This window comes from Fistularia commersonii, chromosome 11 (genome assembly GCF_037954325.1).
Source record: "Fistularia commersonii isolate RoL2024-O1a breed Wild chromosome 11, RoL_Fcom_v1.0, whole genome shotgun sequence".
NCBI classification, from domain to species: Eukaryota; Metazoa; Chordata; class Actinopteri; order Syngnathiformes; family Fistulariidae; genus Fistularia; species Fistularia commersonii.
Genome location: NC_141294.1, coordinates 15,516,640 through 15,540,655, shown reverse-complemented (window position 1 = coordinate 15,540,655; position 24,016 = coordinate 15,516,640). Strand labels below are relative to the sequence as shown.

General features: G+C 43.7%; 3 protein-coding genes across 6 annotated transcripts; 1 reads left to right on the top strand and 2 right to left on the bottom strand.

The window, feature by feature from the left end:
- Positions 1-622: 622 nt before the first annotated feature.
- Positions 623-7,033, bottom strand: fez2a (fasciculation and elongation protein zeta 2a). 3 transcript variants are annotated; one of them, XM_086155265.1, is made up of 10 exons: positions 6,473-7,033; positions 5,195-5,303; positions 4,911-5,027; positions 4,712-4,841; positions 4,253-4,518; positions 3,583-3,663; positions 3,330-3,405; positions 3,186-3,251; positions 2,335-2,360; positions 623-1,943 (listed from the first exon to the last, which is right to left on the bottom strand). In XM_086155265.1, exons 1-9 carry the CDS (start codon positions 6,775-6,777, stop codon positions 2,350-2,352), a joined length of 1,161 nt encoding a protein of 386 aa, XP_086011391.1. In that variant the 5' UTR covers positions 6,778-7,033; the 3' UTR covers positions 623-1,943; positions 2,335-2,349. The 3 variants fall into 3 exon arrangements, with proteins under 3 accessions (XP_086011391.1, XP_086011390.1, XP_086011392.1); XM_086155264.1 differs by lacking the exon at positions 2,335-2,360 and having other exon boundaries at positions 6,473-7,032; XM_086155266.1 differs by lacking the exons at positions 2,335-2,360; positions 3,583-3,663.
- A 102-nt stretch (positions 7,034-7,135) lies between these two features.
- Positions 7,136-16,721, top strand: ubxn11 (UBX domain protein 11). The gene is made up of 14 exons (XM_086155263.1): positions 7,136-7,363; positions 7,462-7,499; positions 8,431-8,526; positions 8,644-8,744; positions 8,825-8,876; positions 8,947-9,014; positions 9,086-9,149; positions 9,257-9,474; positions 9,546-9,623; positions 9,817-9,940; positions 10,135-10,238; positions 10,426-10,496; positions 11,433-11,582; positions 11,658-16,721. The coding sequence occupies exons 1-14, from the start codon at positions 7,293-7,295 to the stop codon at positions 11,794-11,796; spliced, it is 1,374 nt and encodes a 457-aa protein (XP_086011389.1). The 5' UTR covers positions 7,136-7,292; the 3' UTR covers positions 11,797-16,721.
- Positions 11,900-23,562, bottom strand: cep85 (centrosomal protein 85). 2 transcript variants are annotated; one of them, XM_086155261.1, is made up of 14 exons: positions 23,458-23,562; positions 22,496-22,555; positions 22,257-22,388; positions 18,484-19,277; positions 17,377-17,507; positions 17,124-17,241; positions 16,833-17,018; positions 15,920-16,072; positions 15,680-15,834; positions 15,474-15,591; positions 14,762-14,812; positions 14,388-14,495; positions 14,042-14,285; positions 11,900-13,867 (listed from the first exon to the last, which is right to left on the bottom strand). In XM_086155261.1, the coding sequence occupies exons 2-14, from the start codon at positions 22,533-22,535 to the stop codon at positions 13,704-13,706; spliced, it is 2,394 nt and encodes a 797-aa protein (XP_086011387.1). In that variant the 5' UTR covers positions 22,536-22,555; positions 23,458-23,562; the 3' UTR covers positions 11,900-13,703. The 2 variants fall into 2 exon arrangements, with proteins under 2 accessions (XP_086011387.1, XP_086011388.1); XM_086155262.1 differs by lacking the exons at positions 22,257-22,388; positions 22,496-22,555; positions 23,458-23,562 and adding an exon at positions 19,858-20,133.
- Between the last annotated feature and the right edge of the window lie 454 nt (positions 23,563-24,016).

Here is a 24,016-nt window from a genome sequence, read left to right as displayed (position 1 = left end):
CTAGCGTGCTTCTTCTCCAACACTTACCCCAAAATTAACAGGCGGATCCGTTGCATTGTAATCCTGCCGTTGCCTCTGTGGTGAGGACCCGTTGCTAATTTCCCCCAATATAAAATGTAAATGCTATCATACGAAAACACACGTAAATATGGTTCAAAACATATATGTTCGACATAACTGTAAATGAAATTCTAGTTAACTATATTTATTATCAAGTGTCATCAGTGAGCGGACGCAAGAAGCGAGTATTCTAATCTTGCCGTTGGCTTTGGATTGGCCCCGCAGATTGCTAATTTCCCCAATATAGCATTTATCTGCTAACATACTGAAAGACACGTAAATATGGTTCAAAAAAATTTTCGACGTAACCATTTATAACGTACTAGTTAATTGCAATTAATTATTAAGTGTCAAGAGTGAGGGGACGCCAGAAGCGAGTATTTTAATCCTGCTGTTGGCTCTGTAATGGCGCCCGCGAACTGCTAATTTCCCCAATGTAGCATTTATATGCTAACATATGAAAAGACATCAAAACTATAACTCAAAAATATTTTTACGACATAATTGTATATAACATTCTAGTTAACTAAATTTATTATTAAGTATCAGGAGTGACCGGACGCCAGAAGCGAAAGCTGCTTTTATTCAGATACAGTATCAAACTCATATAGGTGTTTTTCACTGGATTGTGCTTGAAAATGATGCTCAGTCTGGAGAAAAACAACACAACTCCCAACTAAATATTCAAAACGTTCATCCTGAAATATACTCTTAATAAAAGACCAACTGTATTGATTGTGAAAGGAGGATTTAGTAACTGAAAAGCCACCGAATGTTTCTTGCAGCTCCACAGCCACTCCAGACTGCTAAAAATTTAAATAGCAGAATTAATGTTACAAGCACTGAAAGAGGAAATGTGGCAACAAAACCCACGTGGTTTCAATCAGTATATTTCAAATACTATATTTACAAAATAAATATAACAACAAAGAAGGTACTGTGGTCTCGTGACATCATGACATTCGATGTAAATAAAAGTCATTTGCAATGTACAAAAGTTCAAGCGAAGGCAGCTTGTATACAGAAACCATCAGCAATGCCCATGCCGGGTATTCGCTTCTCTGCAGACTGCAGGCACGTCGGCGCCACAGTCCATTTCAGAGCTGCAGCGCCGCGAAAAAGTACAGACAGTGCGTGGGTCACAGTTCTAGATCCACTCGAATGCATAGTAAGTCAGTTCACAAGTTCATTACTGTCAGTGCAAAGTGTTACCGCTGGGACTTGATCATCACACTGGCCATCATCCCTTCACCTCGCTTGGACTAAGGATGACACAAGACCAGAAAGGATCTTTCTAGATTCAATTACAGGTCAAACTTAGCAAGTGAGTCTTCTTATATTCTTATATTGCCGTTGTATTTGTTTCCTTAATATCACTTGTTTTTTTTTTTTTTTTCAGGCAAGTGTGATGCAAGGTTTACAATCCTGAGGATCAGTGTCTTCTTATCATACTCTTCTGTGTACACGTTTTACAATTTTTTTTTAAATACTTCTATTACTGTGGTCTTTTGGTTTATCCTGAACCACCAGATCCGACAAATTATTTTTTTGTTCCTTGCTCAGCAGAAAGTAAGCACTTCAGATTAATACAAAGCCCTTTGCATCAGTAAAACAGCTGTTTCTGTCTTATCTGTCTGAGCATACTTGTTCACAATAAATTAAAAAAAAAAGAAAAACTCTTAAATAAAGTCACAGGAACACAGAGTAGCAAAATAATAAATTAAAAACAAAACACAAAAAGGGACACAGCTTGAGGAAAGCGTGCGGAGATAGATCGATTGTTCATGACGGGAGGAGAAAAAATAAAATGCAATGATATCTGTTCCACTCCTTGCCATAGTTAGTATCAGAAGCACCATCGCTGGTTTACGTCGGGCAGAGCACTGGAACAACAGGAGAGATGAGCGTTAGGAAAGTGATGGATGAGTCCTCGGGGAGGGGGGGGGCTGACATTTAAAGGGTAGGAAATAAACAGGAGGGGAAACAAAGGGGTATTTAAAAAAAAAAAAACACACACTTGCAAAACAGCCTTTGTAAACTGCACAACTTTTATATGACATTTTCAAAATCCTGGATCAGAACTGGGCAATGTGATTTGAAGGATAAATCATTGCATAATAGAGACAAAAGTATTGATATGTGAACAGGATCTGGGGGGTGGCGTACATGCTTCCGGGATCGGGACGCTCTACGGCACATTTGGTGGGAAGAAACACTCTCTTATTGTGACTGACAGGACCACAACAGTGCACGTCACGTGAATGCATCACAAACCTCTCCGTCCGTCGCTCACACCACGGCTAGGGAGTGTGAGGCAGCATCGAATATGGGAGGTAGAGAAAGGAAATGGGGGAAAAAAAAAAAAATGTGGGCGAAACAGAGCAACAGAATAGAGATGATAAAAATCTTCAGGGTCGGGGGGAAACGAAAGGACCTCGCCGGTCGTCACTTAAAAGTGACGCTATTTACGTTCTCATTTTTCCACGAATGGCTGTTTGTGAAGCTAAATATTCAAAATCAACTTGCAGGTCATTTCTTTAAACCCATTTTTTTCCCCTGAGCAGTCATGATTTAAATATATGAATATATAGACTTCTCCCCTGCATTTCTAGTTAAATAATATTTCAGGAAACAGGACAACACTGTAAAAAAATACAAAATGCAGTAAATGTGCCAGAGGTGTTCGTGAGCAATCAAATCTTTGTAGTTACAGTTAACAGTTAAGACAATTTATATTTCATTGTAGTCTTATTCTTCCTCCTTTCTACTATTATCTATTACTGTTATGTTTTTACTTGAAACTCTGGCACAACAATTTCCTTCGGGATAAATAAAGTTGTTCTCATCTCATCTTCTCATCTCTCTCTCATTTTCCTTGAATTAACATGTCCACGACAAGGAGAGTGAATTTTTCACGTTCAATTTTGATCATAAGAGCTGCCAAAACATGGGATGTTGAGATTATAGCATTCATAATGGGGTTATTCCTCAAAGAGGAGGTAAAATGGTAATGGGATCCTTTCGCTAGAGACACTATTGATCTCTTATTGATTCTGTTTAGTTTCCGCGAAACATCTGCGACGCGTCACGCCATTCACGCGCGGTGTCACAAGAGAAACGCCCACCTTTGAGAATGTAGTCTGTTAAGAGACCAGGCACCTTGTCGCTGTCGTCCCTCATCGCTTGTAAAACTGAAAGCATCCAAGTGAGAGGTGAGTCGCAGATTCAAACATCGAGGTTCGGATCAGAAAAAAAACAAACAAACTTACTCGTCGTCAGGATCTGCAGGTCCTCCACTGAAGGAGGGTGTCCTTTTTTCTCGTAAGGGATGACCGTAGTCAAATACTGCAGGCCATCAGACAACAATTAGAGACAACAGAAACAAAGGCAGACGTACGGCTGCAGGAAAATGGCTAGTGTTTTTCTACGAATTCAGGCAAAGGGAATGAATGAATCGACTCCGGCAACATTCAGAGGCAACGACAAGAAGGTCCAGAGGTTCAGAGAGGGAAAGAGAGTAACCTGTCTTTCACTGCAGCCGCTCCCGAAGGTTTGGCGAAAGCTGTTTTGAATGACAGAGGAGAGGCCCTCCATGCTGAAACGCTGAGGAAGGAAGGAAAGAAAACGAAGAGACAACAGAGCAGAGGAACCCGAGGTGAGAAAAGGATCCAGAAACAGACAGAAGAAAAAAAAATAGACCGATTAGTTTTACGAGAAAATAAACTTGTCGGTTTTCTCTCAGTCAGTTTGATTCTGGATGTTTTATGAAGCGCTGATTTTAAACAAGTGTTGTCATGGAAACCAGACCCCATTTACTATAAACTGTAATTTGTGTTAATTTAAATGATTAAGTTCAGACGGTATTATGTTGTCTTTTTTTTTTTTTTTTTACGAGTCGTTATTTTTACAGACAAAATAAAAAGAAAATCACAATTTGCAAGTGTTTTATCAAATTATTTATTCATTTTTATCTAGCGGATTAAGAAGCCTAATCATTTGATAATATAAAAATACAGAATTATTTTAAATAAAATGTGTTCATCAAATTCTACAGTGGCTCAAAACTTCAAGTCGGAAATTTTCCCAATTTTTTTTTTTTTTTTTTTTTTTTTAATCCGTAATTGAATGTCAGCAAGAATATGTCGGTTTAGCTCCCACGCCCTGGCAAGCGATACAAGAACAAAACACTTACCGATCCGAACGTCCTGTCCGCCTGACACTGGGACGCACCGGAGCCGCTTTTCAGCTTCTTCTTCTTCTTCAGCAGCTCCCGGTGCTCTTTCTGTCGGTTCTGCACGTCGATGAGCGCCGAGATGAAGCTGTTCTTCACCTCTTTCTCAAAGTCCAGCTCGTCTCTGCGAGCAAGCTGCTGCACCAGCTCCTCCGACAGCCTCCTGATGACGTTCTCCGTCCCCGCCAGACGCTCGTTCAGCTCGGCGATGTTCAGACGTCTCACCCCTGGACACATTTATTTCATAATTCTAGAGGTCAGTAAACCTCTATTTACTCCAATATCTCCAAATCCCCCGTTGTAACGCATCAACCAGTGCTTGGCCAGTGGCTGCAGCCAAATCAGGATTTGAGCTTACGGTGAATTGAACTGTTTTATTTGAAAATGCCTGAAAATCAGCATTGAACTGTGCAGACTCACCGTCTTCATCGCCTGGGCCGGTGCGGCGGTGAACATCCACGGAGAGCATGGAGAGGTCCGACTGCGAGGGGTTCTGCTCGGCTTCCATGTCGGGAGAGTCCTGCATCATCTCCTCTATCTCCTCAATAACCTGCGCACACGGGAGGCGTGAAGATCGGTAATAAATCTCCAGCGCGGTCCTTGCTAAGCTGCGGCTGACCTGCTCTGCTGTGAAAAGAGGCTCCTCGGCGAGACTGGAGACGATGATGGAGTGCATGTCTAACTGCTCCCTCAGCTCCTCGTCGTCCGACAGCTCCGCCGTGACATCACTTGTTCTCTAACCGCGGGACAGAACGGGGTGGGGGGGGGGAATTAAACCTAAGCGCTTAATGCTGGCACAATGAATATTTGAGATTTAGGAGATGATGAGAGGGGAGATTTGGGAGGGGTAGGTTGGGGGGTTGCGGGGAATGTGGGTCAAAGGGGGAGGGGAGGGTCACCCACCGGTTTCTCCGGCGGGTTGAAGGCGGGCAGGTGGAGGGAGCGCGTTCGAGACTTTTTCCAGTCCACGGGCATCACGCGGCCGTAGTTGTTGGTCAAAGTGTTCCAGATCCTGCAGGGTGAGGAGGACAGACGTGCAAACTGCACTGTCATTGGCTCAAGTCATCAGAAGCTCCTCCAGGACACAAGAACTGTCCCTCAATTTCAGTTTCAGATGCTACAAACACCCATTAAATATTCCAGCTAATAATAACTACTCATGAAGAACACCCCGCAGCACAAAGAGACTGATTTATTACTTTTGAATGAGTGAAAAGAAGCAAACGACGACACCCGAGCAGCAAAATATGCATTATTTCTTCACTTTTACTTCTGTTACCAGGGGTCGAGATATATTGGCGTTAATATAGATATAAATATAAATGAAACCTGCGGTTCAGATGAGACAGCCACACACTCTCGAGCGACGCTGTCATTAGGCAGGGATTAACCAGCTGCCCGGTGACCTCTGACACAAATACATAACCTGGGATTTTGCCTCCTGCAACATGAAGTGCACTTTAATATAACGGGTATTAAGAACTTCCAAATGAACCCCACACTTAAGTCGGAGGTCAGATCCTCAGCACAGGCCCGAGGAACGAAGTTGGAGCGGAGTTGTCTTTTTTGCCCAAGACAAGCACCTTAATAAGATGGCTAATATCTGTTATTTCATTAACAATGAAGTTTTAATGAGTCTTCAACTACTTGATGGGCTGACAGGAATATTCAGGCCTCGGTCCGGGTCAGGGAGGGTTGTTTTAGAGCTCGAAACAAGTCACCTTTTATCGGCATTGGGACAAAACAATGGAATGACATGGCATGGCTGCAGAGGCCTTCCAGGGTTTCCCAGTTGCTCAAGGCATCCCGTCACACACGTGGAATACTGCCTTTCGCTTCCCGATGGACCCGTGGAGAAGAATGACTTCGCCCTCTGGTGCAAAGTCATGTTGGAGCCTCTTCCACCTGCACCAGGAGGGGACTGATCTCCATTTTCAATGGGGGGGGCCCCTGATACCCAGGATGCCCAGGGGCCTCATTCATTTTTGATGCGTCCTGGCCGTCATTCAAGGCTATCGCTCAGTAAACAGGGCCTCATTCCGCAGGGGAAATGTCACCAGTATTTCAACCGAAAGAAAAGGAAAAAAAAAAGAGGGGAAAAGGGTGAAAATGAAAGTAAACACCCCTCTCTGCCCCCGCCCCCCCGGGCCGCACCGAACAAATAAACAAACAAACACTCACTCGTCCGCCAGCAGCATGGTGTCCTCGGCGATCCGCTCCACGGGACCGATGCTCTCCGTCCCCACGTCCACGTTCCGGAAGCACCGGGACAGCCTGGCGTCGAAATCCCTCGCCGTGTCCTCCGCGGACCGGAAGGCGCCGGCGACCCCCGGGGGGATCATCCCGGGGGGATCCCCGGCATCCTCCCCCAGGAGCAGCTCCGGTACGGCGGGGGACGCACGGCCTTTGAGCGGCGGCTCCGCGTCCCGGTTGAGGTCCGCCGCGGTCGGCCTGTCGCCGTCGAGAGGCGCGGCGGTTGCCGCCATTGCCCGACTAGTCGACCCGGGGAAGCGATGGATGTGTTGCGGGACTGACAGGCCGCCCCCGCATCATCCCTGCGTGGCTGCTCTCGGGCTGGGTTACCAGCCGTGGGTGCAGATGCGGCTTTCAACCGCTAGGTGTCGCTGTTTCTTCGCATCCCGCGGTGATCAACGAGAGGAGCGAAGAAGATGATATATGACGTCATGCTTAGCGACGACACTCGCTTTCTCACCGGCTTCCCCTTCCCGGTGATGAACCGTAAAAGACGCTGTGGCGTCATGTGGAAGGGGAAGCCGTGTTGTCACAAAGGGGAAGCAGGTCTGTCATGTCCTTCTAAATTCCCCCCTCCGTGCAGGGGGTGTAAAGCCAGGGCGCGAATGGGGGGGGGGACAGCGACCCCTAGTGGACAAGAGTGGAATCGCAACGCTTTCCCCTCAAACAATGCGTTGCCATTGGCAACAGACGCCACCAAACAAAGCAGCATTAAGGATTCTCAGGCTTCCAGAGGCCTCCAGTCAACATGAGTTCACCTTTATCGATGCTAAAGAAGACGAGGCGGGCCCCCCTGCAGGGCCCCGTCAACGAGTCGTGGTAGGTGACACACACACACACACACACACACACACAGTCACTGTTGTGTAACTGTTGCAAAGCAGAAAACACAAATCTTAACAGTGTCTCACCTGCAGGGGAAGAAAAGTACCTTTCAGGAGGAACCCTTTGAGAGGTAGATCCTGAAAAAATAAAAAAAACATGCATTTGTTCGGTTGATCGATGGATTGAGACAGAAATAGAGATAGTCTAAACAATTTTTATATGTAATACAATATAGTATAACATTACCAGTACTGTGTTCTTAATACAGGACTGTCTCAGAAAATTAGAATATTGTGATAAAGTTCTGTATCTTCTGTAATGCAATAAAAAAAACAAAAATTACTTTTTCATGATATTATAATATTTTGAGTTTTCTTAAGATGTAAGCCATAATCAGCAATATTCAAATAATAAAAAGCTTGCAATATTTCAGTTGATTTGTAATGAATCCAGAATGTATGACATTTTTGTTTTTGTAATTGCATTACAGAAGATAAACAACTTTATCACGATATTCTAATTATCTGAGACAGTCCTGTATGTATGTACTCGCTTTCTAGAATTAGCTCCAAAGGAACAATTTTACCTTTTTTGTCCACGTGTAACAATACGTCCAAAACAAACAAAAAAAATGCAAATAAAGCACTGTCTGTGCAATATGTTTTTTAGTTGTATATAAAGTACATTTTATTAATACTTCTGTTATTGTGTTTCATTGTAAATCCAGGATTTTTTGGAGGTTGTAATTGAGCACTTTATTGAGTAAATGTAGAAATACTTTACTCTGGTTTTTTGTGGACGTGGGCATGATCTTATGATGTAATATAGCGATATAACACTTTCTGTGCCGGGATCACGAACGACATTATATTAAGGAAGTTTGTGTGTGTGCATGTAGTGATGTCACCTCGGGAAGGCAGACTGATTGGGCAATGCGTTGGCCTTTATAATTGACATTATTCATACTAAATTCATGGTTAAAGAAACAAATACAATGTTATCAATGTATAATAAACTTTTGAAATCTCACAATTGTCTTTTCTGCTTTTTTTTTTTGTAAGAACTGAAGGCAGAATTGGCAGCGGCTCATGAATCCTCTCACCGTCCCAGCGTTGTGGTTTCCTCCACTTCGCAGTCACAACTGTCAACACAGAAAGGTCCGGGCTGATTATTAGTTTGTACATGAAGCACTTCTTTGGTTGATTTTCTATTTCCATCCACGTTTTTTTTGCACTGCAACACTTACTGAATACCGTGGCTGCCGAAAACATCAGGTGCGCCACCGAGTGACTTCGAGTTGATGTCGGTCATGATGAAGCGGCTCACCCGGCTGGAGGAAACAGTGAGATGTCAACAACTGGAGATTGAGCACAAGGTAAAGACGGTTCTTCCTGCGGACACCTGGGAGAGAATACGAACCCTCGGTTTTTATAATGTGCATTTCTTTTTCTGCAGGACAAACAGATTTCAATGCTGGAGGAGAAACTGAGGGCCCGGGAACAGTCAGGTAAATCTGCTTTTGGAGCTTTTGAATATTCACCGAACGGCGAATTCAAGCTTCGATGTTTGTCGTACAGCGAGCGTCCGCGACGATGACCTTGAGCGGAGGTGCCAGCAGCTGCAGGATCAAGTGTGTGACATGGAGGTGAGCCGCAGAAACCGTTTGATTCACAAACTCAAGCTGTGCTCTGAACCCAAGGGGTGTTTTGTCTGCAGGGCTTCCTGAACGATTACGGTTTGATCTGGGTGGGAGACAGGAGGGTCAGCGATGCAGAAGAGTGTGAGACCACACACACACACTGAGTTTTCAGTCACGGCAGCTGGCCGTAAAAGCCTTTTTACAGGAAAACTCTTGTTTTTTTTTCCCGCCCCCCCCCCCCCGAACAGGCACCTCTGGGGACATGAATTTCCACATGAACTTTGACCTGGTGCTGCAGAGGATCAGGGAGCTGAACGTCCTGGCGGGAGAAGGCGAGTCTTTCGTACAAACCACGACGACCGGAGCTCAGCTGGCAAGAAGAGACCCGGTTCCGCTGAGGCTGTACAAGAACGGCATTGTCATGTTCGACGGCCCGTTCCGCTCGTATCAGGAAGGAAGCGCCCAGGTCGGCCGATCAAACCCTCACGGATTTTAATGGAATTGGACTCGGACTGAACGACGCCTTTGTCTCCGCAGTTGTGCATGCAGGATCTGATGGAGGGTTATTTTCCGTCCGAGCTCCAAGAAAGATTTCCTGACGGTGTCCCTTTTGAGGTGTGTATCTGCGGGCCTTGATGGAGGGGCAGTTTTGAAAAACAATGGAAGACGTCGTGAATTGATTTTAGTATAAATCAGATATTAGATAGAATAGGTGCTTTCGCCTGTTGCTGAGCTCCCTCACCCAATGAAATGTGCACCTGTGGGCCTCCATGTTCATCTACCTTGCAACATATTTTTTTCTCTCAAGGTTCACGACAAGCGTCAGGAGGACTTTGTGTCCCAGGTCGCGTGGGAGATGTTTCCAGGTGAAGGACAGGCAGTTTGCGAGGAGACGGATGAATCACCCAAAGCGGCCAGCTCTCGGTTACCAGGTCGGATTCGGCAATACGAACCCCGGCCGTGTTTTTAAAGAACATAAATATGAGTCTGATTTCAAGTGATTTTTTTTCCTCATTTTGTTAAGACACCGCTTGCATCTGCCGGTTTTATGGATAGGCGGCATTCTCTGCAAAGCAGTGCAAAAAGAAGTCCAAGCATTCATTTTACACCCATTGCAACTTCACAGGGAAGAAATCCAACGGGGAATGGATGGACAGGCTGCCAAAGATGGTGGTAGTGAAGGCCGGTCAGGTGCTCGATGTCAGGGACTCGCTGAGAGGAACCCTGCAGGTACCAACCATTTCATGATTAGGAAAAAAAAACATCTTAGCTCACATGGCCTCCGATTCACACTCCTGATCGCAATGTGATCACCTGCTGCCTGCAGTCGTCTTGTTGCACAAAAAAAAAAAAAAAAAAACAGACAAAAATAAAGACAGTGTTCTCATTGTCTCCTGATCTTTTTTTTTTTCATCAGGGTTCATCCGATGTTCGCAACGGCTCATTAATCTTCATCGACACACCGGCGCTGCGAGCCATGAGGGAGAGGTACTCTGAAACATTATCATGTGAAAATGCAACCGCTCAACTCCTTATCATTTTTAAATCACACGGCTATTTGAGACGGTCTCATGACATAAAGATGTATCGGGGGATAATGCTATCAAAAATGAGCTGTTAGTGATATTTATCTCGTCTATTCTCAGTTAAAATGTGTTTAATTCCTTTAACGTCCACAGCACTGTTAAAATTAAGTCTAGTTAAAAAAAAAAACACGAAAAAAAAAAAAAGATGTATTATGATGACAGGATTTGACACGCTTAAAGTAACAATGGAGGACATAATACGCCACAGCCCTACTTAATTTCAATTCTTTATATAATAGATATATTTAACTCACCAGAGGGGGTCACTCATGACAAGCTCATGATGCACAGCAGCCGATGTGCAAACCTGCAGGAAATCCTGTTCTAATCTTTAAAAGACAGCAACGGAACAAAAGTGTTGTTATATAAATGCTTTTGCAGGAAAATATAACATTTATCCCCCCAGTGACATCATCATTATTAGATATTACCAGATTCTAAGCGTAGCGTTCGCGAAACGTCAAGTAAAACTATATGACGAACCGCGGATTTGAGATTAACAAATGATTTACTCCAAAACACACATTACATGATGTAAAAACCCTGAATCAGCCGCGGCGGCTGATTGAGGAGATTAATGATCGGAAAAATAGGGCAGGTCGGTCCCCTTTAGCTTCGGATCTGTCGTCTCCAAAGAGTCGGAGCCAAGCCGAAGACGCTCGATGCTTATTTAAGGGCCTGTTTCAATTAGGACTCTAGAATATAATTTAACTTGAAAAACACCTAGATTTTCCCTGGGTTGTATAAGTTGTCAGCAGGTAAACACCAGCTTATTATTAAAAAAACAAAACAAAACAAGGTTTCATTGTTGCTAGGGTGTCATGCGATTTTTTCTCAGAGATAAGACATCCTCCCCCGTCCGCCCTTCGTCACCGCGCTACGTCATCACACTCAAGGTCAAGTCGGAGGACGGGAATCACACCTACGTATTGAAAATGTGCCTGTCGGAAACCATCGGCCACCTGCGGCACCACCTGGACGCGCACAGGTGAGCGCGCGAACCCTCGGCGCCGCCGCGGCTGCTCGGCAATCCTCTTGACGCGCTGCACTTGTTGCGCTGCAGGGATGGAGGCCTGCCCGGCTATGACATCATCAGCGCGTTTCCCCGGTGTCGCTACGACGACGCCGACCAGACGCTTCGATCCTGCGGGCTCACGACAAACGCTACGCTGCTTCTGCGGAAACGCCATCGGTCACTTTGAGAATACAGAGCGAAAAACTGTAGATGAGTGAGTAAATACTCTTTTTGTTTAGGAGACGCCGTTCGAATCAATAAAAATTGGGACAAAACAAAGCCGAAGAAAATGTCGAACAACTTTATTTCTAAAATATGCAAATACAAACAAGGACAAAAAGTATGAAAATATAAACATCTTTTCCCTTTTTGCAAAACATTTGAGATGTTAAGGCGTGCAGCCTGACTTTCCAACGAGAAATCTTGTGCTACTTGAATTTAAAGATCCCATGAAATGAGCGATGGCTTGTGTCCCTGGGTGTATTGATCAATACGGTTTGCATATTTTTACATGGAAAAATCCCTTTATTTCCCTGTAAGATCTTAGTAGATGGCTTCTCCTGCACTCAGGTTAAAAATAAAAGTCAATCTTATCTGATGCGATATGTGACTTTGGGGTGATCCAGCCGACCCCTTCGCCATCAGCACCTGGGATTAAAACACGTCCCTTGTCTAAGTTCCAACTATAGCTCCTGTTCTCACACAAAACCCTAGCCAAGCATCTCATTTATCAAAAAATAATCATCATCGTCATCGTCATACTCCAAATGACGAAAGACAAATATAATCTAAAAGCCACTTCATGGGACCTTTACGTATTGTGGACGCCAGGTTTGCTCTAACATATCGTTTCACTGCAGCCACATATTGGGAATACTTTCACACAAGAGTTGTCATTGCAAACTAAAAATAAATAATACTGAAGATCAATAGGGTTTCTCAGTCAGTTAAGTGTTAAATTGCTGTCGAATGCGAGTCAGACATTAACAAACCTGAAATGTACAGTAACATTGTGAAGTTATTCATCTACATTGATCTTTCAGACTAACGCCTTTTAATTCGCCTCCGTCATCAACCAGGAACAGAAAAAAAAAACAAAACAAAAACAACACGAGACGCCGTGGGTTCCTCTGAAAGCTTCCTGACGCTACATTCAGAGTCGGGGAATGTATCGCCTATCCTACTGGTTGATACGCTGAGATCGAGCTCAGACCGGGAGCGTCAGCTGCAAACAGCCCTTTGTAATTGGTCGATCATGAATTAGCATTGCGGTTGCAAATGTGTCAGAAAGGCACCTGTTGGTTTTCATTCGGGACGAGGTCTGCGGCAGGGAGGAGCACTCAGACGTTCAGACTAGCACAACTGCCTTGACCAGAGTTTCTTTGGTAATTGAACGCTTTTAGGCCTGTTGGTGTCGAGTGTGCTGATTTGGTATGAAGTCCTTCGGCTGTTGGAAGTTCCTTTTTTTTTTTTTTTTTTTTTTTTGTTAGGTTTTCTTTTCTTTTAACCTCACAGCAGAGTCTGATGTTACAGTATTGGCCATTTTAAATAATGGCATGTTAGTAACATCTTGTGAACTCACTTAAAAAAAAAAAAAAAAAAAGGAAAGGAAAAAAAGTTATCAGTTGATTGTCAACCACTTCTTCCACAATTCCCCCTCACGGGGAAATCTACTCTTAAATAAATTAAAGTCCAGGGACACAAAGTTATCCACGAGAGTGGAGAAAGTATAAGACTGTTTGGTAAATGATCGCATGTCACACTTATTAAAACACACGCACACGCATACTTTCACGCACACTCTTCCGCACAACGCTTAAGGATCAAGTATTAGAGGTAAAGTTAAATTCGGTTAGCCCTTGGACTGAAATAGATGGACACCAGGGGGGGGTTCTGAGCTACGAGCAGGCTTGAGAATCAAAGTACAGTCAGTAAAGACAAGTAGAAGCTAAACTAAACCATTTGGGTTTTTCCTTTGTCCTCATTATCAAGGAAATTAGATTTCAGTCCTCTTTCTGACATTCAGTCACCGGGCGTCCAAAGACGGGCTCGTTTTAGATGCTTTTGAGGTGCAGTGGGTGTTACGCTCACGAGTTACTGGGTGATGCAGTTGTCTCCCATGTCCTGTGCGTACCGGTCAAGTATTACATTACGCAGTTCCTCCACGTCTCGGCGAAGCTGTTGAGCTTCGACCAGCTTCTTCTGCAGCACCTCCGCGCTCATCCAGTCCTCGGCCTGCTCCGCCACAGGCGGGGGTGCTGAGGGAAAAACACAACACATGACACTGATTCATGCGGTACATCTCACCCCATCATCACTGTTCACGGCTTTCGCTGGTTTGTGGAACAATTGACGCTTTTAACTCCGAAAGCCGCTTCTCAGAAGTGTAACCGTGACGTCGGAGGCCCGCGCCGACTTCGATTTGAGCTTACATGTGAGGCCCAGCAGCAGGGAGAGGTTGGGGTCTTGTCCCTGGGCTCTCTGGGTCAGAATGCGACACAGCGAGCGCAGGTCGCTCAAACAGGTCGCGATCTCGGCGTGGAGTCTTTGCGTGAGACGAGCCCCGGCCGGGTGCAGAGGAGAGGAGGCTTGGTTTGTGCACGTCTGCTCGGGATCGCTCATTTGCTCCTGCAGGGTCAGATTCTGCTCCATCAGTTCTTGGTTTTGCGCAGAGAGCTGAAACAAAAAATGTTCGTCTTTAGCCAACGGGAGCGTTCTTCTTTATACTACAAAGGGGAAACGCGTTTAAGGTTTGGGATTTTCCAGAAGGTTTGTCACCTTCTTCATAGCTGTATGGAGCTCCGACACAGTGTGCTCCTTGGCCAGCACCTCCTCTCGAAGCGCCTGAGAGCTGTTCTCTTCCTGAGATATCTGGGCCTCCAGAACCTGCCAAGAGAAACAGACAGAACGCGCAAACATTAAGGAGGTCTGACAGGGGAGAAACCACACGGTCATGGAGACGAGAGCTAAAGTGACAGGAGGATTTCAAGCAACATTGCCAGTTTTAATCTTTTCTTCTTTTTTTTTTTAAAATATCCCGGTGTGATTTTTGGTCTGCAAAAATTGTATATTTGCGACCAACCTATGTGCCAACCTATAGCGGTTGTATCGCCCGTTTGTAATTTAGACTTTTATTTTACAAAGTAAAATACCTGGATCTGGGAGCCAAGCTGTTCCATCATTCTGTGCTGCTTCTCGATAACCTGTTAAAAAAAGAAAAAGGCAGACCTTTAAAATAATCAACGATAAAATGATGATTGAAATCACTGTGAAGTAATGTCAGATGTTACAAACTGGAAGGATTTGCTACCGAAAATGTAATCCCATATTCCAATGTATTCGTCTATGCACGTTGTTCGGACTAATAGATACCAGCCTATTTACACAAGGGAACTTTGATTTCTGGTCAACAGCCTCTTTACAGAGTTAAAACCTTGGAAAATTAAGAATCAAGACTAAGTAATTCAGTGAAGAACTAGACACGCGGAGCCGAGCCTAACAGATGGCTGCTGATCAATAACTGAGGTCTTATTTCAGTGATCTCTCATTCCGTCTTCCTTCCTGTGTACCCTGAAAATTGCAAACTGTAGCAAGGAGGGCGCGTATATTTCCGAGTATACATTACACGAGAGAGCACATCTCACAAAACTAACCAACACAAAGACAGAGTCCAAGACTGCACACTTTGATTCAAACGACTAGATCCTCCAGAAGGTAATCTCAGCTAACCGCACTCTCATCTTACCCGAGCAATCGTAGTCTTTTAGGTCAAACGTTTGAGGGTCAGTGGGGTATGACTTCATTGTGAAGACATTTGCATTTGTTTTAGCTCAGTTTGTAGACAAAACATGAACAACAACAAACCTTCTTGAGTCTCTGCTGCTCCTCTCTCAGAGCATTGTTTTCTCCTCTAAGCTTCTCAATATCCAGGGAAGGCAGTCGGGCTCCATCCTCAAGACCCTGCTGCACCCGCTGCTGCATACTGAGAAAAGAAAGATGGGAAAACATGTAGTTATTAAAGAAGAGGTCAGCGGAAGGGACAGAGGGGCACGACAGAAACCTCTCCGTACTCGGTGATGGTGGTCAGCAGGTCTCTCTCCTTTCGCTTCTGTTCCTCCAGCTGTGCGTCTTTCTCTCTCAGCTGTGTGCGTGTTGCCTCCAGACAGGCTTCAAGCTCTTTCACCCTCTCTTGGAGTTGAGTCGCCTGCTGCTCGGCCTCCTGAAGCTGAGAGAAAAAAGTGAACGTTGAGTTTACTTTTTTGAGTATGATTTACAGCAGTACCGCGGATGAAAAACTCAACAGTCCTCACCTGCTTGTTTTGGCTCTGGTAGTCCTCCAGGGTGGGTAGATCTGCTAGGTAGCGCTCCAGAGTCTCGATCCGCTGCTGGTTCTCTCGCTTCAGCTCCGCTTCCTTCTGACACTTCTTCTTCAGGTTGCTGATGTGTTTGTCTCGGCTACGGATCTGCTCCAAAAGCATCCGTCAAATGACCCATGGTGAGAACTTTAACTTACCAACAAATACATGGCGGAAATGTTAACTATGTAACTATATCTAACTTGGACTAGTAAAAATAAAAATAACAGTATAGATTTTTACACCGATGCTTCAAAATCTATAAATTCACAACCATTTTATTATGTAATTTTTCATGCATTTAAAAATCTCCAATATATGTTAGTTTTGGTTTAGCAATACATTCTGTTAAAATAAATGCTCTTTACAGCCTTTATCCAGCTACAGCTCATCAGCGCATCGGTTTTGTCTTTTCAATTCCAGACTTATTGGAAATCCATGTTGTTATTAAAATTGTACTTTCTCTTTTCACATATTTTGATACATCATTTAATTCAATCATATTTTATTTGTGACCATCTTTGACCCAATTATTTTTAAGTTTCTCATTTATATCTTGTTATTAAGTTTCTCATTTATATCTTGTCATTACTAAGATTTAACCCTGACCTTTTTGTGACTTATTATGATTCTGCTGTTTTGTTTGTATTCTTTAAGACTTCAAGTGACCCATTTAAATGTGTGACTTCTCTGTAAAGAATCTCGAATCTATTTCTGTGCGAAATGCACTTTATAAATAAAACTAACTTGCCTTCTGCTGGTATTTTGGTTCATTTAAAAGCTTTTAATCTGCTGAACGCTATTTTGTTTTTCATTTGGGTCACTTTGTTTCCACTGGATGAGGAAGTATCGTTCGAAAGGCACACACCCTCTCTTCCTGTTTCTTCATCTCTTCTGTGTGTCTCTCGCAGGTCTCTTTCAGGCTGTCAGTTAGTCGGCGCGTCTCTGCTTCCACTGCACCGAGTCGTCTCTCTGCCTCGGCTTTTTCCAGAGCCGCGCAGTCAGTGCGCTCTGCAAACTGTGCCCTCAGGAATGCATTCTCTCGCTGAGCCTCCTGTGAGATCACCACGAGATGCTTTGAATGTGTTTATCAAGTATATTGTAAGAGTGATATCAGTCAGACAGCGATTTCACCTTGCTGTTTGTGGGAGCCACTAACCTGTAGTCGGAGCATACACATGTCTCCATAAGAAGCACCTCTGCCCAGCAGAGCTCCGTGGACCTGCAGCTCACTGTCCCTCAGACGCTGCTCCAACTGGGACATGTGCTGCTTTTGTCTGTGCCCAGAAGAACAAGAAGACGGTTAACAAATGGAGATATTCATTTGAATTACGCGGCTAGAAGAAGTCCAGTATAAATGTTAACGTGCGTCGCACACCCCTGTCTCAAGAGGAAAACTACAAGACCGTTACCGTTCGATAATTAGCTCCTTCTCCTTCAGTAGACTTTCGCTGGCTTTGACCAAAGCGTCCCATTTGCCGGACTCCGAGTGAAGAGATGTTGGGTACAAAGATGGGTATTGACTGACCCCGGTACTCATTAACTGTGCAAAAAAGGGGGGCAGTTAGAGGTATGTCATGTTTCAGAACTGACGATGACAGAAGGGAACATTCACAAATGAATTCTGATGTCGACTCCCGGATGTAAGGCAATCCCAGCCAAAAAAATGAAAACACCATGGAATTAACATCTGGCTTTTTTTCTAACAACATTTTTTTTTTTTTCTAAATCACAATGTTATAGAACGAAAGCTTGGCTCCTATCAATTACACAGTAATGATATTACTATAGCCACCACAAAGAATAAAACTATATTACAACCAGATTCAAAAGAACAACTTAAATGCACATTTTTCATACAATTTATTCACGTGGTGCAAACTTCATGTAGTTTTATAAAGTTAACAGTTGGTTGATTAAAGCTCAGTTACAGCATGCAGAGCATGCTAGATTGTTGTCGACAGGAAAAAAAAAAATGGACCACAGTCAGCACATGGCAATACCGGCTTGCGAAATGGAAAGAGTGACAGCAGAAACAGTAAGATGTTACTCCTACCTGTGAATTCAAGAACATCTTATCAGATGAAACTACGTCTACAAACTGGCTGACAGGCTTGGCTTAAATTCATAGGATGTTTACTTTGATTGGTTTGACAATTCCTGCCTTAAAGTAGGACAACGCATCTGTGTGCCTCCAGGCTTTGCATGGTCAAGAGCAACATCGTTTTTCCAATGCGGAGCTGTGGGCCAGGAACCTAATTTTTGGCCTAATTTCAATATCCTAAAACAACAGACCCACATGAGTGGTTTCCTCTAAATATGTATCACCTCACCCTAATGACAGAATCCACGATGACAGTTACTGTGTAAAATAACAGTAACACTGATCACAATGGAATCTAAAAAGAGCAATGAAAATCATTCAAAGTAAACTACAGTTCTGGGTTTCCGTCACAGCAAAGCGGCTTGTACCTCATACGCTCAACCATGAAGTTTCCGGTAAGAGAAGAAAAGCTTACCTGCATTTGTTCCACTTGCATGCGTAAACTCTCCAGCTGCTGCTTATGCTGCTGTTGTTGCTGCCAGCTGGATAGCTCACTACATCTGTCCTGGCGCATTGGCTCGTAACCCTTAGTGCCTGCGTGTTCCCTCAGCAGAGCCTGCGTCTGCAGGCTCAGAGGACTCGCGTAAACCCCAGGAGATCCTGCCCCACCAGGCTGACTGGCCCTCTGGCTCGAGGGCTCCGCTGTGCCGGAAACCCCGGACCTAACTTCAGGCAGAGCTTTATAGTTGTGCTCCATGCCTGCTCTGTAGGCTTCAGACACAGAGTCTGGGTTGTCTCTTATCCCCGTCGCTTGTAATCGATGTCTGACATCAGGGCACAACCCCCCGAGGAGGGTTGACTGATTTAGAGTCGGTTCCACTGTAGGAGTGTCAAACCTCTGTACCTCATCCACACGAGTGTGGTCGATGGGGAAAAGCGAGTGGTCGAGGCCATTTACGAGGCTCCGGTAGCGGCTCAGGCAATCTGGCTTCGGCCCCGTAGGATCGCTTCCTATACCAGCCTGACCATCCAAGTTCGGAGAAGAGGCCGATTTCGCGAGGGAGGAAGACTTAGAGGTGGATCCACTTGGAGTTCTGGAGCCGGAAGAGGACCTGTGACCCTCAGCTGAGGACAAAGACTCCTCCTCGACACCTGACTGGGGCTTGGAGGCCAGGGCTCCTGCCGTGGATGGCATGACATGTGCAGTGGGAATAGGAATCTGGCTGCGAATAGGTTGGAAAGAAGGGCTGCTGCTGGAGCTGCAGAAATCTAAAAAAAGAAGCAAACAGCAGATAATTACAAACAAAACTAGGGGTTATGCCCCTTTTCAAAATACAGCATTCCTGCAAGTGTTTTCTCCGTTTTCAGATGGTGACGTAAACTCCACATAGAAAGGTTTATGGGCGGCCTACTTTAGATACGAAGCCGCAATTGAAGAAAAACTAGCTGCTCCCGACTGATATAAACCTATACAAAGACAGAAAGGCACACTTGGGTACCCGAGGCTCTATTTTAGACACCTGATTGATAATATCTGTGCATTGTAGCAGAAATATTTCAGAGTTGTGCTTATAGTTGAGTTAAGGGCCATATCATTGTGTGAACATGCAAGAAAACTAGAATTCCTTGTGTAGAACAATAACTGCTACTTTTTTAAAACATGAGGCAGTACAATCCACAGTTAGCAACCAATCTAGTCGTTCTGCACAACATGTCATTGCTTTGAAACCTACCGGTAAAATCATGAGCTACGGTCACAGCAAAACTGCAGTAAAACACCACAAGCGCAAAGCATCTCTACGAGCCTAAACACAACTTTCATGACATAACTGACATCAATGTTACAAACCTGAGCGACCCGTTGAAATATGGAATCCTGGAAGTCACTCGAGCGCAAGAAATGTGCTCTGGCGTTGGCATTTTTCTTATGCTAAACCAAGCTGAGCTAAGCAGTAGAACAAGTCATGTCAAAACCTAAGTGCGTTGTCTGCATTTCTCAGCTGCGGTGAGAAAAAAAAAAAAAACCTCAGAAGCCTAGACTGACATTGGTGCAGCAGACAAAACCCTTTGCCCCAATCTGTATTGTCCTCCAATAGCCCAACCAGCCTGTACTAACCTCTGAGCAAACGCATACAAATAGGCATACACAGGAAAGGTTAGGTGTATTTATAGACCCCCCTCTCAAGTTACAGGGTGATCTGTGGTTGCCTTTATTTCGGCACCTTGCCTCCTCCCACTGCAATACACATCACAGAAACGTCCACGCTCAAAGGAATGAATGGGTTATTTTTGCCACGGTTCAAACCAAAGCAACAAAATAGACGAGAAGGCTCCTCCATCGTAATGGAATCAATTAGTTCAAAAGAGGAGAATAATAACGATACAACATCAGGCTTTGAAGAACATAAATATTCAGAAATACGGGATGCCTCTGGGCCACTTTATTCATGACTGGTTAGAACAAGCCTAAACTATTTCATGAGGATGACGTTTGCTCACCATACATTCCTGCATTTGGGAATTACTTAACACGATCAGAAGTACCTGAATACTGTTGAACGTTGTAGCAAAACTATAATGAGATAAAACAAACTCTCACGGTTGGTTCGACCATTCCAAGCCATTTTGTTTACACAAGTTTCTACAACGGGTCATTATTGTGGCTAAATGTGGGGTTAATAGTTGTGTTGCTAAGCATGGCTGTCAGTTGAAATGCCAGAAAAGCTGCAACAGTGCCAGGTGTAATAATAGTGACAAAACAAACCAGAGGACTCAAACAGACAGACTCTTTTCTCAATAGCCTAAGAATCAACAACAAAAAAAATTTGATCTAGGTTTGGAAAAGATGTGCATTTATCATGATTACAAACTAAAAGCTTATTTACAAAAGCAGCTGGACCCCAATTTACTTAAAATGGGTTAAATCCTCCTGGGAATGTTTTCTTAGAGATCCTGAGATCAGTGACCGTATCCAGGGATTAAAAGATGACCATGGATACATCAAGAGGAAACAAATTGAGTTTGGTGGATAAATCCATCACCCCGTCAAATCTCCACAGTGTACTTTTTACATTTAGGGATTTAAAATCCAAAAGATCTTTGTTGTCTAGAAAGTGGAAATGATCCTAACAGTCAATTTGTAGATCAGGGTAGCAGCTCTTGGGTGAACAAAGATTATAGAATTCTCTCGTGGTCACCAAAACAGATGTCCAGTTGGTATAAATCAAGTTTACGTGCACAAGGTCTTTAGAATGGGTATTAGATTAAAATGTAAATGTGCAGCACCCCCCCACAGAAAAAGCCATCAGCCTCAAGGAAGCTGTGCAATTGAATAAAAAAACAAAACAAACACGAAGACAAAAGAATAGTAACACTACCATGAACAGCAGCAGCCAAAGACATGTGATGACAACATTCACATTTGCTATTTCGTTATGAATTAGGATGTTGAGCATTTTTCTGCATTAATAATGCTTTTCAAATGGCAGACCTGCCATTTGTAGCAGCTGAAATCCACAAAGATTACAGTCCTGATTCATCCCAGATAATCACGACACATTTTGTTATTGAAGGCCCGGTTACATAATGATTCAACAACCTCAGCTTTAATACAGAGTCTGACATACTGAATTTTATTTAATCATATTTATAATTACAAATGTAAAACAGAAGCCCAAAATTGACACAAGTGCATGTCCATTTAATTCTTGTCTAATATCAAAAGTCACATTAATGTGACATTCAACGACACAAAGAAGATGCCAGCTTTTAATTCCGTTCAGCTATCCAAGCATCCAATCTTCCCAATTAGTCTCAACACCAGAATGCCGCAGCAGATCCTTGGGGCTTTTTAGACTGGGACTCTAATCTACCTCTACAAATCTCCCAAGTACCCAGAGCCTCCCTGAATACATTTCTCACTCCAGAAATAGCCCGAGAAACAACAAAACAAACGTGAAGCCCAAATCTTTCCACCAAATAAAAGAGGTTGAAACTGAAAGACATAAGTGGCTCTTCACTGCACTTTGAGCGAGCTAATCTTATAATTTAAAATCAGATTGATAAGCAGTGTCAAGAAACAAATGCTCTACATAAGGAACATCTGTGGTCTAGAGCAGAGGATCTCAGAAACACAAAAACCACCCAGCCGTGGCAGTATATCATAAAAACTGCTGCCCCATCACGGACGGACCTACACTCAACATTGCACAAACCACACAATAGACAGAAAGAAGAAGCAAAAGTCACCTTCTGTGCTGTCAGATGCTGAGGTGCCAAGATCAGTGTCCCCACTATCTGATGTTCCAGGCCGGCGGCCAAAGCGGCTTTGGAACTTCTCTGACACAGCTGGTGTCTGCCACTCCATGTCAGCAAATCGAGCTAATGTATATTTGTAATAAAGCACAATAGCAGAAGGGGAGAATATCATCAACTCATGCCAAACTGATGAAGCTGAAACTGAATCATTTGAATAGCTAGGCCCTTACCCGCTGGTTTGGATTCAATATATCTCCTTGAGGTCGTCATTCCAGACAAGACAATGACACCTGAAAGAGGTGAAAATATAACATAATCACTTAATGAGGATAGATTCATATGTACTCAAATTTACATGAATTAAGCTCATACGTCAATCATTTCAGCACATGAATCGCTACCCTTTTCTACCGTGCATCGAATTTTGGATATTTAGTTGAGTGGGAGAAACTGAAAAGGAGGATTTGGTGTTAAAACAGCAACAATCTCCATTGAACAATACAATTATGATTTCTCATGCAGGAAACAGATTATTGTGGATGGAATTATTGTAGCGTAGGTGTCATAAGCCTTGACAGACCTTGACAGATTTCTGGGCACCATCAAAAATAACAACATGAGCACATGTTGTACTGTTACATAATCCGTTACACAAACATGTATGCCCCCTAAGAGGCTATAAAAATATGCATGACTTTGGACTAGCAAAGATGGCTTAATGCTTGCCAATGGGGGAGACAGACAAAATCCTTGTTATTGCCCTAAACTAATCCTCTTTAGCTAGCAACTGGCTAGTTAATTCATAACGCTAACACCAAACCGGGCAACAGAGCCTACCACCTAACCGTTAAAAAGCCAAACATTTGCTGGTTTTAACGACAGCATAGTGTTGCAATGCGTTTGACTGAAATCTCAAGTACATGGAGGGTTTACGTTGGTATTTTTAACGCCGCAATTTAAAAGATATTGATGTGATACACTGTAACGTTAAAACATTTAAGCTAGCTAATCCATTGCAAATTCGTTTCCGTTTTACAAGCTAGCTAACAGCTAACCAGCGTCCCCCCCCCCCCGGCGCCAGTTGGTTACTTTACTTTACCATTAATGTTAGCCGACAATGTAACCCTTTTAAAATAAATAATCGTGATTCGACAAACTTTCAGTGCCAACAAAGATTTCATCGTGGATTTACCTTGAGCTTCACATTAATGCAGTACCAAAATCTCGGTTTCAGGCTGACAACCGAAGCCGAATCTGTTGTATCCGCTGCTGCTGCCGTTGTTCCGCTAGCCAACTGATCGCCTGAGAGCCGAGACGAGCCGTCAAACACCGAGGAGCGCTTGTTTAACACCACAGCGCCGCCCGCTGGACGGAGACAGTAACAGCTTGTCTCCGCCCGGCTCGCCCACGTCCAGCAACTGAAATTGAGGGCCAGGCGTGTTATTGATACTTTATCGTGAATATTGTCACGATATCGCTGATTACATTATGTATTTGCGAGATGACATCCTTAAATGGCCATCGTGTGATCATCGTGCATGAGGATCCATAGATTACAAAACATTACATTAGCTGTTTACATGATTTTTGGTGTTGTGTTTGCTACTAAGATAAACTTTATTGATCCCCATAGGGAATATTCCTTTGTCACAGCAGCGTAATTTATAATTTAAAAAAAAATACAAAAAAAGTAAAATAAATATGAATATAAGAATAAGAACAACTTTATTTATTCTGAGGGAAAGTGTTGT

Bases quoted from the DNA above. Each gene is read 5' to 3' on its own strand.
- ubxn11 (XM_086155263.1), top strand. From the start codon at position 7,293: ATGAGTTCACCTTTATCGATGCTAAAGAAGACGAGGCGGGCCCCCCTG. The intron at 8,527-8,643 runs GTCCGGGCTGAT...CGAAAACATCAG, and splicing joins ACAACTGTCAACACAGAAAG to GTGCGCCACCGAGTGACTTC. The intron at 10,497-11,432 runs GTACTCTGAAAC...ATTTTTTCTCAG, and splicing joins CTGCGAGCCATGAGGGAGAG to AGATAAGACATCCTCCCCCG.
- fez2a (XM_086155264.1), bottom strand. From the start codon at position 6,777: ATGGCGGCAACCGCCGCGCCTCTCGACGGCGACAGGCCGACCGCGGCG. The intron at 5,028-5,194 runs GTGGGTGACCCT...TCCCGCGGTTAG, and splicing joins TCAACCCGCCGGAGAAACCG to AGAACAAGTGATGTCACGGC. The intron at 3,664-4,252 runs GTAAGTGTTTTG...TTCCTTCCTCAG, and splicing joins CGGACAGGACGTTCGGATCG to CGTTTCAGCATGGAGGGCCT.
- cep85 (XM_086155261.1), bottom strand. From the start codon at position 22,535: ATGACGACCTCAAGGAGATATATTGAATCCAAACCAGCGG. The intron at 22,389-22,495 runs GTAAGGGCCTAG...AATATACATTAG, and splicing joins TATTGAATCCAAACCAGCGG to CTCGATTTGCTGACATGGAG. The intron at 14,496-14,761 runs GTATTTTACTTT...TTCTCTTGGCAG, and splicing joins AGCTTGGCTCCCAGATCCAG to GTTCTGGAGGCCCAGATATC.